A 16,223-nucleotide genomic window follows, 5' to 3' on the forward strand; every position below is an offset into this window, starting at 1 on the left:
GTTGGGGTAAACCCCTGTTTGGGCACACGGGAGAGCTCTGAAGGGAAGGAGCACTGTTTTCCTTTTTCAACGCAGAATTGGCGGGAATTCAGATCGGATGCCATGTCCTGTTTGGAGAGCCCCTGATGTGCCTAAACAGTGGAAACCCCCCAATTATAACTGAAACCCTAATCCAAACACACCCCTTACCCTAATCCCAACAGTAACCCTAACCACTCCTCTAACCCAGACACACCCAACCCTATTCCCAACCGTAAATGTAATCCAAACCCTAACCCTATCTTTAGCCTGAACCCTAACTGTAGCCCCAACCCTAGCCCCAACCCTAGCCCTAACCCTAGCAATAACCCTAGCCCTATCACTAGCCCTAACACTAGCCGTAACACTAGCCCTAACACTAGCCGTAACACTAGCCCTAACCCTAACCCTAGCCCCAACCCTAGCCCTAATTCTAGCCCTAACCCTAGCCCCAACCCTAGCCCTAACCCTAGCCCTAACCCTAGCCCCAACCCTAGCCCTAACACTAACCCTAGCCCTAACCCTTGCCCTAACCCTAGCCCTATCTCTAGTCCTAACTCTAGTCTCAACCCTAACCCTAATGGGAAAATGGAAATAAATACATTTTTTAATTTTTTTATTTTTCCCTAACTAAGGGGGTGATGAAGGGGGGTTTGATTTACTTTTATAGCGGGTTTTTTAGCGGATTTTTATGATTGTCAGCCGTCACACACTGAAAGACGCTTTTCATTGCAAAAAATATTTTTTTGCGTTACCACATTTTGAGAGCTGTAATTTTTCCATATTTGAGTCCACAGAGTCATGTGAGATCTTGTTTTTTGCGGGACGAGTTGACGTTTTTATTGGTAACATTTTCGGACACGTGACATTTTTTGATCGCTTTTTATTCCGATTTTTGTGAGGCAGAGTGATCAAAAAACAGCTATTCATGAATTTCTTTTGGGGGAGGCGTTTATACCGTTCCGTGTTTGGTAAAATTGATAAAGCAGTTTTATTCGTCGGGTCAGTACGATTACAGCGATATCTCATTTATATCATTTTTTTTATGTTTTGGCGCTTTTATACGATAAAAACTATTTTATAGAAAAAATAATTATTTTGGTATCGCTTTATTCTCAGGACTATAACTTTTTTATTTTTTTGCTGATGATGCTGTATTGCATCCCGTTGTTTGCGGGACAAGATGACGTTTTCAGCGGTACCATGGTTATTTATATCAGTCTTTTTGATCGCGTGTTATTCCACTTTTTTTTCTTACGGTGTTTACTGAAGGGGTTAACTAGTGGGGAAGTTTTATAGGTTGGGTCGTTACGGACGCGGCGATACTAAATATGTGTACTTTTATTGTTTTTTTTATTTTATTTAGCTAAAGAAATATATTTATGGGAATAATATATATATATTTTTTTCTTTATTTAGGATATTTTTTTTATTTATTTTTTTACACACATGTGGGGAATTTTTTTTTTACTTTTTTACTTTGTCCCAGGGGGGGACATTACAGATCATTGATCTGACAGTGTGCACAGCACTCTGTCAGATCGACGATCTGCTGTGCAGGGCTGCAGGCTTACCAGCGCCTGCTCTGAGCAGGCACTCGGTAAGCCACCTCCCTCCCTGCAGGACCCGGATGCCGCGGCCATCTTGGATCCGGGACCTGCGGCGAGGAGGGAGGTAGGAGACCCTCGGAGCAACGCGATCACATCGCGTTGCTCCGGGGGTCTCAGGGAAGCCCGCAGGGAGCCCCCTCCCTGCGCGATGCTTCCCTATACCGGCGGTACACCGCGATCATGTTTGATCGCGGTGTGCCGGGGGTTAATGTGCCGGGGGCGGTCCGTGACCGCTCCTGGCACTTAGTGCCGGATGTCAGCTGCGATATGCAGCTGACACCCGGCCGCGATCGGCCGCACTCCCCCCGTAAGCGCGGCCGATCGCGTATGACGTACTATCCCGTCGGTGGTCATACGGGCCCACCCCACCTCGACGGGATAGTACGTCAGATGTCAGGAAGGGGTTAATATGGAGCATCCTATGGGGCCATTATTAACCTTTATGCAGGATTATATGGGGCATATTTTAATATGGAGCATCTTATGAGGCCATCATAAACTTTATGGAGCATTATATGGGGCTCCTGATTCAATATGGTTATTCAAAAACACTTAACCTACTGATGTCTCAATTAATTTTACTTTAATTGGTATCTATTTTTATTTTTGAAATTTACCGGTAGCTGCTGCATTTCCCACCCTAGGCTTATACTCGAGTCATTAAGTTTTCCCAGTTTTTTGTGGCAAAATTAGGGGGTGGGCTTGTACTCGAGTATATACGGACGTTTCTGTATGGTGGCATTATTTAGTTACTGTATAGTGGTATTTAGTTACTGTATGGTGGCATTATTTAGTTACTGTATGGTGGCATTATTTAGTTACTGTATGGTGGCATTATTTAGTTAGTGTATGGTGGTATTTAGTTACTGTATGGTGGCATTATTTAGTTACTGTATGGTGGCATTATTTAGTTACTGTATGGTGGTATTTAGTTAGTGTATGGTGGTATTTAACTACTGTATGGTGGCATTATTTAGTTACTGTATGGTGGTATTTAATTACTGTATGGTGGTATTTAGTTACTGTATGGTGGTATTTAACTACTGTATGGTGGCATTATTTAGTTACTGTATGGTGGTATTTAACTACTGTATGGTGGCATTATTTAGTTACTGTATGGTGGTATTTAATTACTGTATGGTGGTATTTAATTACTGTATGGTGGTATTTAGTTACTGTATGGTGGCAATCTTTAGTTACTGTATGGTGGCATTATTTACGGTAGTTACTGTATGGTGGTATTAGTTACTGTATGGTGGTATTTAGTTACTGTATAGTGGCATTATTTAGTTACTGTATGGTGGTATTATTTAGTTACTGTATGGTGGTATTATTTAATTACTGTATGGTGGCATTTAGTTACTGTATAGTGGCATTATTTAGTGTATGGTGGGATTTAATTACTGGATGGTGGCATTATTTAGTTACTGTATAGTGGCATTATTTAGTGTATGGTGGTATTTAATTACTGTATGGTGGCATTATTTTGTTACTGTATAGTGGCATTATTTAGTTACTGTATGGTGGCATTCTTTAGTTACTGTATGGTGGTATTACTGTTTAGGTGGTTTTACAATTTTTTTAATCATTTTATGTTGATATAATACAATCTCTTTGTGGTTATATTAGGTAATGAATAAGGAAGGTCGCCTACATTTTCTAAACTTGATTATAACCCACAATTTAATATTAATATTGACACAAAGTAAAATATTAACATGGTCAAGAGATCACAATGACCATCTGCATTTTAAGATCAGGGTCCATGAGCCTTTCACTATGTCTAATAGCAACCATGCAAATGCTGCAGTAAAAAAGAATTCTGATACATGGAATATATTTTTAATCTACAGAAAATGTTTGCAATTAAAAGAAATCTGTCAGTAATATCAACTGCCTCAAATCACAAATATGGGCATGTTTTTAAAAGTAAAATCATCGACGCCTTTATATCTTCTATCTGTTGCTGCATTCCCGAGAAATGTGCGTTTTTATTCATATACAAATGAGGCATTAAGTGCTATGGGCGTGACGGAGAGCACTTTAAGGGATTGTGCAAACTTGATATCATGAATATCATGAATAAATAATTGTACTGCCGCATTCCTTCAGGCAGCCTACAAAGAATGGCATTTCATATGAGTCCCGGACAAGAGCCTACAGGAATAAGGTGCGCCATATTAATTGGGCTGTTCGCATGCCACAAACTGAAATGTGCACCAAATACGATCTGGCGCAAATTTCCATAATTTTGCAGATTTCGAATAAAAATTTTAGGAACTCTGCTCGACTGCGATTAACCACATCACTGCTGCGAAATATGTTGGCACTATAGAAATAAAAATTATTTTAAAAATTATTATTCTTACTGCTAAGCCCCACATTTTAAAAAAGTAGCAACAATGCTATTAAGCCAAAAAAATGCATAATTTTTTGTCACAAATACATTTTTATGCCAAAATTTGCAACTTTTTTTCCAGCAGTAATCCGGTGAACAGCCTTAGGGCTCATTTCCACATGCGAGGCACACGTCTGTGGAGCCGGCACTCAGGAGCGGAGCGTGCGGCCGCATAGGAACACATGGAGCTGCACAGCTCCGCTCCAAAGTGCCGGCGCCACAGCTTGGTTTCCACATGCGAGGCACATGTCTGAGCCCTTAAAGGGAATCTGTCACGAGATTTTTGTTACCTCATCTGAGAGCAGAATAATGTAGATGCTGAGACACTGATTCCAGGGATGCATCACTTAGGCTACGTTCACATTTGCGTTGTGCGCCGCAGCGTCGGCGCCGCAGCGCACAACGCAAACAAAAACGCGGCAAAACGCACGCTAAAACGCTGCGTTTTGCACCGCATGCGTCGTTTTTGGCCGAAAGTTGGACGCAAAAAAAATGCAACTTGATGCGTTTCTTGCGTCCAACGTTTGCGGCCATGCGGCGCAAAACGCAGCACAACGCATGTCCATGCGCCCCCATGTTAAATATAGGGGCGCATGACGCATGCGGCGCCGCTGCGGCGCCCGACGCTGCGGCGCTGACCGCAAATGTGAACGTAGCCTTAGTTTAATGGGTGCAGCAGTTGTGACACAATCAGAGGCTTTAGATTAGCAGAGCTCAGAAAGCTGCTCCCACCCACACCACAATTTTGTGATAGGGAGCTAGTCTGGCAGTGATAATCTCCTGCTGATAAAACACTTATTGTATTGAAACAACAGCACTCAGCCTAATAAGTTGCACATCCCTGAAATGAGGGATCAGCCCCTGCCTCATGCTGCTCTCAGATTACATAGCAAAAATCTGCTGACAAATTCCCTTTAAGGCTATCTTTAAACATCCATTTCCACTTTTACATCCTTCAAACTAAGACCGTTTTGCTCCCATACGTCATTTCTTTTGCCTCCATTTACAACTGTTCTGCATCTGTCTTTTTCTCACCCGTTTTTAAAAAGTGAAAGATAAGAATATTTTCCTTATATGTAGTTTATTGGAGCTGAAAAAATGCAACACGTAAACATATCCTTAGAACTGGATCAGTTAAAAAATGGATGAAAAACGGATTTGATTTTTCATTAGTTTTTGTGAAACCTCATAGACTGGAACGGCCAAAACTCTCTCATGTGTGCTGGAGATGATTGACAGATCTCTCTCATAGTGATGGACCTTCGCTAAGGATAAGCCGACCTGACTTGTCTCCGGCAAAGATCCTTAAAGGGAATCTATCAGCAGTTTTATTTATATGTAATCCGACAACCGCATGATGTAGGGTCTGAGACACTGATTCCAGCGATGTATCACTTACTAGACTGTGTTTTACTGTTTTAATAAAATCAGTTTTATCAGCAGTAGATTATCACTACAGGACGAGGCTTCTCGTGCCTCCTAGTCAACTGCTTTGTATAACCACGCCCCCACCACTGATTGTCAGGTTTCTGTATATATTGTGCATTGACAGAAAGCTGCCAATCAGTGATGTGTGCGGGGTCATACAGGGATTAGCATTCTGAGCACTGCTATATCTGCAGCAGAGAAAACAGTGATTGTATTAAAATTACAGTAAGGCTGGCGTCACACTAGCGAGTTTTACGGACGTATGAGCGCCGAAAATACGTCCGTAAAAATCGCATTACACACGGCCCAATTATTCTCAATGGGGCTGCTCCTATCAGCCGTATATTACGGATCCGTTAGGCGCATCTTCCAGATGTGCCTTTTCTGGGGTGGCTGGGGGCAGATGTTTGTAGCCACGGGGGGCCAATAACCGTGGACCCTCTCCTGGCTATTAATATCTGCCGTCAGTCACTGGCTTTACCGCTCTGGCGGAGAAAATTGCGCGGGAGCCCACACCAATTTTTTCAGCCATTTAACCCTTTATTTTAGCAGCTACAGCGCCCAAATTTTGCACATACACACTACTAACATTAGTAGTGTGGGATATGCAAAAAAAAAGGGGATATGAGATGGTTTACTGTATGTAAACCATGTCTCATATCCTGTCGGGTTTGTGCAGGAGAAATGGAAAGCCGGCAATTGAATTACCGGCTTTTAACATATATCGCGCTGAATGAAATATAAATACAGAATATATATATATATGTGTCTCAATGACACATATATATATATATATATATATATATATATATATATATATATACAGTTAGGTCCATATATATTTGGACACAGACAACATTTTTCTAATTTTGGTTATAGACATTACCACAATGAATTTTAAACAAAACAATTCAGATGCAGTTGAAGTTCAGACTTTCAGCTTTCATTTGAGGGTATCCACATTAAAATTGGATGAAGGGTTTAGGAGTTTCAGCTCCTTAACATGTGCCACCCTGTTTTTAAAGGGACCAAAAGTAATTGGACAATTAACTCCAAGGCTATTTCATGGACAGTTGTGGGCAATCCCTTCATTATGTCATTCTGAATTAAGCAGATAAAAGGCCTGGAGTTGATTTGAGATGTGGTGATTGCATTTGGAAGGTTTTGCTGTGAAGTAAACATGCGGTCACAGGAGCTCTCCATGCAGGTGAAACAAGCCATCCTTAAGCTGCGAAAACTGAAAAAACCCATCCGAGAAATTGCTACAATATTAGGAGTGGCAAAATCTACAGTTTGGTACATCCTGAGAAAGAAAGAAAGCACTGGTGAACTCAACAATGCAAAAAGACCTGGGCGCCCACGGAAGACAACAGTGGTGGATGATCGCAGAATAATCTCCATGGTGAAGAGAAACCCCTTCACAACAGCCAACCAAGTGAACAACACTCTCCAGGAGGTCGACGTATCAATATCCAAATCTACCATAAAGAGAAGACTGCATGAAAGTTAATACAGAGGGTTCACTGCACGGTGCAAGCCACTCATAAGCATCAAGAATAAAAAGGCTAGACTGGACTTTGCTAAAAACATCTAAAAAAGCCAGCACAGTTCTGGAAGAACATTCTTTGGACAGATGAAACCAAGATCATCCTCTACCAGAATGATGGCAAGAGAAAAGTATGGCGAAGGCGTGGTACAGCTCATGATCCAAAGCATACCACATCATCTGTAAAACACGGCGGAGGCAGTGTGATGGCTTGGGCATGCATGGCTGCCAGTGGCACTGGGTCACTAGTGTTTATTGATGATGTGACACAGGACAGAAGCAGCCGAATGAATTCTGAGGTCTTCAGAGCCATACTGTGTGCTCAGATCCAGCCAAATGCAGCCAAACTGATTGGTCGTCGTTTCATACTACAGATGGACAATGACCCAAAACATAAAGCCAAAGCAACCCAGGAGTTTATTAAAGCAAAGAAGTAGAATATTCCTGAATGGCCAAGTCAGTCACCTGATCTCAATTCAATTGAGCATGCATTTCACTTGTTAAAGACTAAACTTCAGACAGAAAGGCCACAAACAAACAGCAACTGAAAACCACCGCAGTGAAGGCCTGGCAGAGCATCAAAAAGGAGGAAACACAGCGTCTGGTGATGTCCATGAGTTCAAGACTTCAGGCAGTCATTGCCAACAAAGGGTTTTCAACCAAGTACTAGAAATTAACATTTTATTTCAAATTATTGAATCTGTCCAATTACTTTTGGTCCCTTTAAAAAGAGGGTGGCACATGTTAAGGAGCTGAAACTCCTAAACCCTTCATCCAATTAAAATGTGGATACCCTCAAATGAAAGCTGAAAGTCTGAACTTCAACTGCATCTGAATAGTTTTGTTTAAAATTCATTGTGGTAATGTCTATAACTAAAATTAGAAAAATGTTGCCTCTGTCCAAATATATATGGACCTAACTGTATATATATATATATATATATATATATATATATATATATATATATATATATATATATATATATACTGTATATATGCTTTACCGAACATTTGAGCACATAAATCCATTAGATGTCGGTTTTGCAAGCCTGCGCGAAAATCTCGCAGTACGGATGCCATACGGATTACATACGGAGGATGCCATGCGCAAAATACGCTGACACACCCTGACTACGGATCACTATTTTTGAAACATTTCTCCGTATTACGGCCGTATTACGGCCGTAAAAAACGGACCGAATTGTCTTACGCTGAGTGTGACGCCGGCCTAAGAAGACCAGTAAGTAACACATCACTGGAATCAGCGTCTCATCCCCTTCATTATGCTGCTTTCAGGTTACATAGCAAAAACTTGAAGACTGATTCCCTTTAAAGTATATTTTATCTGAAACACTGAAGAGTGTCAGACAGTAATATACCAGGCTGCAGTCATTAAGTTAGACTGATCATACTGTCCAAACCATGGGTAACATGTTGCGTTTGCACTCTATTGATCAGTGTGCATTTTAAAGTGAATCTGTCAGCTATGTAAACTGAGGGCAGCATGAGGAAGGGGCTGAGACTCTGACTCCAGCGATGTGCCACTTTTTAGCCTGCATGCTGTTGTTTCAGTACACTGAGTGTTTTATCAGCAGGAGATTAACACTGCTGGACTACAGCTCACGTGCTTCTTTGTCCAACTCTGCCCCACCACTGATTAGCAGATTGCTGTCAATAGACCATATACAGACAGAGACTGCTGTGGGCGGGAACAGCTTTCTGAGTTCTGTTTCACCTAAAAACTCAAAATGGTGTCACAATTGCTGCACTTAGTAAACTAAGTGATACACTGCTGCAGTCAGGGTCTCTACCCCTACATAATGCTGTTCTCACATGAGATAGTGATATATCGCTGTAATCAGGGATTCTGCCCCTATATAATGCTGTTCTCAGATGAGCTAGTGATTCATCGCTTCAGTCAGGGTCTCTGTCCCTACATCATGCTGCTCTTAGATGAGATAGTGATACATCACTGCAATCAGGGTCTCTGCCCCTACATAACGCTGCTCTCAGATGAGCTAGTGATTCATCGCTGTAATCGGGGTCACTGCTCCTACATAATGCTGCTCTCAGATGAGATAGTGATACATCGCTGTAATCAGGGTCTTTGCCGATATGTCATGCTGCTCTCAGATGAGATAGTGATGCATTGCTGTAATCAGGGTCTCTGCCCCTACATAATGCTGTTCTCAGATAAAGATAGTAATACATTGCTGTAATCAGGGTCTCTGCCCCTATATAATGCTGTTCTCAGATGAGCTAGTGATTCATCGCTTCAGTCAGGGTCTCTGTCCCTACATCATGCTGCTCTTAGATGAGATAGTGATACATCGCTGCAATCAGGGTCTCTGCCCATACATAATGCTGTTCTCAGATGAGATAGTGATTCCTCGCTGTAATCAGGGTCTCTGCCCCTATGTCATGCTGCTCTCAGATGACATAGTGATACATTGCTGTAATCACTTCTCTGCCCCTACATAATGCTGTTCTCAGATGAGATAGTGATACATCGCTGTAATCAGGATCTTTGCCCCTATGTCATGCTGCTCTCAGATGAGCTAGTGATACAGTGCTGTAATCAGGGTCTCTACCCCTACATAATGCTGCTCTCAGATGAGATGGTGATTCATCGCTGTAATCAGGGTCTTTGCCCCTATGTCATGCTGCTCTCAGATGAGCTAGTGATACAGTGCTGTAATCAGGGTCTCTACCCCTACATAATGCTGCTCTCAGATGACATAGTGATACATTGCTGTAATCACTTCTCTGCCCCTACATAATGCTGTTCTCAGATGAGATAGTGATACATCGCTGTAATCAGGATCTTTGCCCCTATGTCATGCTGCTCTCAGATGAGCTAGTGATACAGTGCTGTAATCAGGGTCTCTACCCCTACATAATGCTGCTCTCAGATGAGATGGTGATTCATCGCTGTAATCAGGGTCTTTGCCCCTATGTCATGCTGCTCTCAGATGAGCTAGTGATACAGTGCTGTAATCAGGGTCTCTACCCCTACATAATGCTGCTCTCAGATGAGATGGTGATTCATCGCTGTAATCAGGGTCTTTGCCCCTATGTCATGCTGCTCTCAGATGAGATAGCAAAAACCTGGTGCGGATTAGTGAGTGCAATAATAATAATAATAATAATAATAATAATAAATCTTTTATATAGCGACAACATTTTTCGCAGCGCTTTACAACTCCACAGTTCTTATACATAGTGTAGCCTTTATAATTTTTTTGCTTGCTGAATTGTTACTCACCAGTGTAGAGATCTGGCTTGCAGCATACTTTATTCTGGAACGCAAAAAAAAAAGGTCAAATTTCCATCATTTTCTCCGGTCACAGGTCATCTGCATCTCACTAATCTACACAATGATGACGGCAACAGGTGAAGTGTGAGGACTCCGCTGAGACATGACAGCAGCATTCCACCACTGTCCGCTCAACCACAAGATTTAATGGCAATATTATCATAAAAAACAAACAATATTTACGCTAAACCTCAGAATTTTGACCATTTATTTGTACCCCATGGACAATGAGGCGCAGATTCTTACCCCTGCCATTGCTGGAAAAAGGCTTCGGAGTGACCAACCAGATGGAAGCGATGACCTAAGGGAAAAACATGGAGACACAACGAGTTATTTCAGGAACGCAGGTGATAACAATGGAAACTCACATTCAGCTACAGCTTGTATCGGAGGAAGCAACAAGTGTCATTGTGGCGGAGACAAAGAGAAGGCAAAGGAATATTCAAGGGGAGTAAATAAGGACTCGTCCATGTTCCCAAGACGTAGACACCAAATCCTTTACTAGGTGCCTCATTATCAGGTCTGGTGCCTCCTTCTTCTGTCTCTGGTTCTATGATCTCACTTTCTTGATTTAATCGTAGGGTCTTAACATTCAGTGTACGGTTCGGCCGCCCTCATCCCTCTCTTGTCTGATCCAATGCTTTCCAGTCAATGGGGGGGGGAAATAAATAAAGACGCTCAGCAGGTGAGATTTCTTGTGAGAATCCAAAAGGTGTCAGTCCTGCCCTGTTGCTTGCCCTTACAAGCAGTGCTGCCCCCTCCTACTTGAGTCCCCTTCCCACCAGCTTCCCTTTCCCACCCCTGGAGTCGAAGAAGTGAATCTCCGAGAGCGTCCAAATGTCTTCTTCCCATAGCAACAGCAGAGACTATGAGCTGAACACTGGAGTAACACCTCCTGCTCAATGAGTCGCCCTCCTCCATAAGACCCTTTCTCTTCTATCTATCTATCTATCTATCTATCTATCTATCTATCTATCTATCTATCATCTATCTATCTATCATCTATTGTCTGTCATCTTTCTGTCTATTATCTATCTATTATCTATCTATTATTTATCTATAACTATGATCTATCTATTATTTCTATATCAATCTATCATCTATCTATTATCTATCTATCATCTATTATTTATCTATTATATATCTATTATCTACTATATATTATCTATCCTTCGTATATGTATATAAAACTTAACTTTTACTCAGTATATATAAAAATACGTACAATACATATATTAAACAAAAGGGGGAAAATAGGGTTCACCATTGCACTAAGGTTGTTTTTCCCTTTTTTTCCCCTTTTAATATATGTATTGTACGTATTTTTATATATATACTGAGTAAAAGTTAAGTTTTATATACATATCCAATTGCTATTTTCTACTTGATTCTTGTTGGATTTTCTCCCCTGCTTTATATACTATCTATCCTTCGTCCTACCTAGCTATCGGGTGCAGGCATTGCTTCTCCCTTTCCTGCATGTTGATTGTTTCTATGACTAACCCCTTCATTAATACTTACCGATCGTATCCCCGCAGACTCTAGTCTCACTCCACATACTAAATGCAAAAAAGAAGAGGAAAGAATACGTGCTTCTATCGGACAGCGATACAGACGTCAGACACCTGTGTGGCAACATGGGTCAGGTTGCTGCTTCCTTTCTGACTATTGTGCATGAGGACAGAGATCAGAGGCACACATGTCATTTCACAACCAGGTTTCCTGCTGATATTAGGAAATTTAACCCTTACATAGCATTGTGAGAGTCGCTGTGCAAATCAATCAGAACGCACGACGCTAGTTCCAACTTTGCAGAAGAGAGCGGTGCGGTACTGAGCACCCAGAGGGGCGGGATTACAGATTTATAGGAGGACCAATGGATGTGTACTGTCCGGCTCCTGGTCCACCCACAAGGAGCACAACATAGGAGAAAAGGAGAAAGATAATGTACCGGATGAAGAGGGGGCTGCATTGTAAGAGGAGGAGACAATAAAAAATTCTGAAGCCAAGTGAAAGAACCAAGGAGCTGAAGAGAAGGGGTCTGTACGAGTAAAAGGAAATGGGACTGTGAGAAGACCCCATACCTGCAGGTTAATAGAGTGACGTCTAATTTTGCAAGGCTGGACAACCATCTGATGTTTAAGGGGACATCCTGACTTTCTCCTAATGACTTCAGGCAAGAGAAGGATCGGGTAGTTGGAATTCCCTTTTGTTTTCCCAGGAGATAAGCCACTGCAAGAGGAATCTGACAGCAGTTTTCTCCTCTAATGTGAATGGGGAGTTGGGAGAGATAGCTGTGTGCTGATTAAATATTGGACTGGCAGCTGTCTCATGTCTACGGGCAGTTCAAAGGGAACCCGTCAGCAGATATTTGCTATGTAATTTGACAGCAGCATGATGTAGAGGTAGAGACCCTGATTCCAGCGAAGTGTCACTTATTTTACTGGGTGCAGCAGTTGTGATACAATCACAGTTTTCTCTGCTGCAGATCTAGCAGAGCTCAGAATGCTGAGCTGTGTATAACCCCACGCACACCACTGATTGGCAGCTTTCTGAAAACATTTTATATTGACAGAAAGCTGCTAATCAGTGGTAGGTGCTGGGTCAGACTAGAAAGCAAGAGACACCTAGTCCTGCTGTGATCATCTCCTGTTGATTATATTAAGACAGCAAAACACAGCCCAGTAAGTGACACATTGCTGGAATTAGGGTCTCTAACCCTGTATCAGATTATATGGCAAAAGCCTACTGACAGATTCCTTTGAAGGCTTTTTTCATATAATTTTAGTGAAATTTTAATAGGGAGTATAGTGAGAAAAGCTACTGATGTAAGCATTAAGCGTATTTCTATGACTCCATCACCCAAAGGAAAGCAGAGGAGTGTCCAATTTTACTACTATACTGCAGAAAAAAGTAGGGAATTCTGTAGGTGGTATAAAGTAAAAAAATAAAATAAACAAGAAGAGGAAAAAGTGAAGAGAGAGATCTGTCCATGTTTGCATGGGTTTCCTTGGGGTTCTCTGGTTTCCTCCCACGCTCCAAAGACAAATGTAGCACCCCAGAGTCCGGTTGCCACAGTGACATTGCCTCCCTCTAAGGCCGGTTTCACACGTCAGTGGCTCCGGTACGTGAGGTGACAGTTTCCTCACGTACCGGAGCCACTGACACACGTAGACACATTGAAATCAATGCATCTGTGCAGATGTCATTGATTTTTTGCGGACCGTGTCTCCGTGTGCCAAACACGGAGACATGTCAGTGTTCGTGGGAGCGCACGGATTACACGGACCCATTAAAGTCAATGGGTCCGTGTAAAACACGTACCGCACACGGACGTTGTCCGTGTGCAGTCCGTGTTCCGTGCAGGAGACAGCGCTACAGTAAGCGCTGTCCCCCCCATGTGGTGCTGAAGCCGCCATTCATATCTTCTCTGCAGCAGCGTTTGCTGTAGAGAAGATATGAATAATCCTGTAATCTGTAATTGGTACCCCAGATTAAATCTACTTAAAGAAAACTGCAGCTCTCTGTGTCCTTCACTTATTCTCTGCACCCCAACGTTCACCACCATCTGAACAATCTAATATATTTGCCCTGGAGTCCCCGCTCTACCCGTTGGGAGCTGAACCATCTTTGCTGCGTCACCATCGGCCCCAGTGGACCTAAACCGTAGCGTTGGCAACCCATTGCCGAACACCATACGCCACATAATTATCCTCCATTTTATGACACGGTCAGGGCCCCGTGACCTCCCCCATAAAACTGTCCGGTCCGATTCCAGGTACCCCACAGCCCCGGCGGGCGCGGCACATGCCGATAGAGAATCTAGATTGTGAGTCCCAATGGGCACAGCGATGACAATGTCTGCTATATAACTAAGGCATAATAATCAAAATGTAAAAAGATGCTCAAAAGTCTGAACATAGGCGCCGCAATGTCTTTTTCAGGTGTGTTCCGGTCAGAAAACCTCCTGGAAAAAGCGTCAACTAAACGCTCAAAAGAATGAACATAAGCATTTCTATCTCAAAACGACATAGGCATAGTCATTTTGACATAGAAATGCTTCTGTGTTTCGCTGGTGCTTTTTCAGGAGGTTTTCTGACCGGAACGCAACTGAAAAAGACATCGTTTTCACAAACCCTCAGCAGTGATATCCTGTAGGGACAGGGTTGGATACTTTACCCATAATCAGTCTTGTGTTATTATCACAGATGCTTATAATACTTTTGTACAGACAATACCGCAATGTGTCTCTGTTACCTCGATTGTGTCTGAAAGCAGCGTGATTCATGGCAGTAGGAAGATGCTTCAGTCTATTGTGATTTAGGTTGATTGCTTTTTCTGCACACAATGAGAGATCTAAACTAGCTTTGGTTTTTTTTTATCCCACAAAGACCATTATGTTTCGGTTTTCCTCCCTTATACACCACACAATATTCATTTTTACCTACACAGGATCTTTTGTCCTATTTTTCAGCTCCTGATTGCAATGATCCCATTATGCTATTTCTTCAAACATACAGAAAAGATTTCGAGCCTTCGACATCCTACGACCTGCGGTTTAATACGTAGCCCACATACAGAAAAAGAAAAAAAAAAGAAAGCGTCTATCCGCTTTCATACTAATAAGTATCGACGAGCTCAGGGAAGGAGCGGTGACGAAGCCATGAATCATCCTTTGGGGACGAAATCATTTACGCAATTTGTCAACCTTTTTTTGTTGTTGTTTTGGGGGTTTTTTTTGTTTTTTTTTTGCAACACATCACTGATAAAAAAAAAAAACGTTCAAAATTTTAATTCCAGAAAATCCCCCTCTTCCTCTTCTATTCTTACGAGCTGCTGCTAAGATATATACAAGCACAGATGGCATAGAACATACTGCAGCATGTGTCGGAGAAAAGGCGTCAGGAGAAACTTCCATACTGCAGAACATATCCTTAGACAAAGCCTACCAGCGGCACAGTCACGTAGAGAAGGAATTTACCAGTGCTGCTATAGTATGACTCACTGACGCAGGCAGGAGGGGCCCCAACATCTCGCTCCCATACAACCCTGCAGTGAAGCAAACAGCCAGGAGCAACAAGTCTGTTTCCTACACTGTCCTATGACACAGACAAGAGCCGCAGATCTGTTCCACCCACAGAACCCACTCTAAAAAGAATGGCACGTCAAGACCCCCTGCTCTATTCTACCGCCACCATGCATCCGTTAAATTAAAAGTGCCATCAGAAAACGATCTATTGTTTAAATCATTTTTTTGTGTTACATGTTTTTTTTTTCTTGAAACAAATTAGTAATTTTGCAATTTTCACGCTGACGATGAGTTTTCTGCAGGCTCATTATCAGCAGAGGCAGGGTTACAATGACAGGAAACACTTCTATACACACAGGATCCCAATGGGCGACGTCACAGCTCTCCTTCCCTTCACAAAGAACTTTGCACACGCTCATTAGATGCTTTAATGCAAAAGATAGGGTCGTTCATTGTAACTAATGTATATGTGAATCTCCTGGGGGGGGGGGAGTTAAAGTGTAATATAGTCTCAGTTTCCAATGGAAAAAAATCTATTTTTTATTTTTAATACAGATGACTTTATCATATTCTCATTAGATGCTTTAATTCAAAAGATAGCGTCAGGGGTCTGTTCATTGTGGCTAATGTATATGTGCATTTCTTGAAAAAACAAACAAACAGGAAGTTAGTGTCTAACATAGCCCCGATGGCCAGTGGGAAAATCATAAAATTTCTGTTTTTCATTTTTAATACGGATGACTTTTGCACACACTCATTAGATGCCTTAATGTAAAAGATAGCATAGGGGGTAGGGTGGGGGGTGAATTGCACAAATACCTCTGCACACACTCATTGGATACTTCAATACAAAAGACAAGGCCAGAGTCTGGTCATTG

General features: G+C 42.1%; 2 protein-coding genes across 5 annotated transcripts in view; one reads left to right on the top strand and one right to left on the bottom strand.

Annotated features, from left to right (window-relative positions):
* The window catches only part of LOC143806683 (uncharacterized), a 55,846-nt gene extending 43,896 nt beyond the window's left edge, over positions 1-11,950 (bottom strand). Inside the window, exons 1-3 of one of the 4 annotated variants that reach the window (XM_077287482.1) lie at positions 11,838-11,950; positions 10,563-10,617; positions 10,266-10,299 (exon numbers count right to left, since the gene is read on the bottom strand). In XM_077287482.1, the coding sequence (XP_077143597.1) occupies positions 10,266-10,299; positions 10,563-10,571 (43 nt within the window). In that variant the 5' untranslated portion in view covers positions 10,572-10,617; positions 11,838-11,950. The other 3 variants (XM_077287479.1, XM_077287480.1, XM_077287481.1) reach the window with 3 other exon arrangements.
* Positions 1-16,223, top strand: part of LOC143806684 (uncharacterized) — a 72,013-nt gene that overhangs the window by 39,717 nt on the left and 16,073 nt on the right. The window lies entirely within an intron of this gene.

The sequence above is a fragment of the Ranitomeya variabilis genome, chromosome 2 (genome assembly GCF_051348905.1).
Source record: "Ranitomeya variabilis isolate aRanVar5 chromosome 2, aRanVar5.hap1, whole genome shotgun sequence".
Classification (NCBI taxonomy): Eukaryota; Metazoa; Chordata; class Amphibia; order Anura; family Dendrobatidae; genus Ranitomeya; species Ranitomeya variabilis.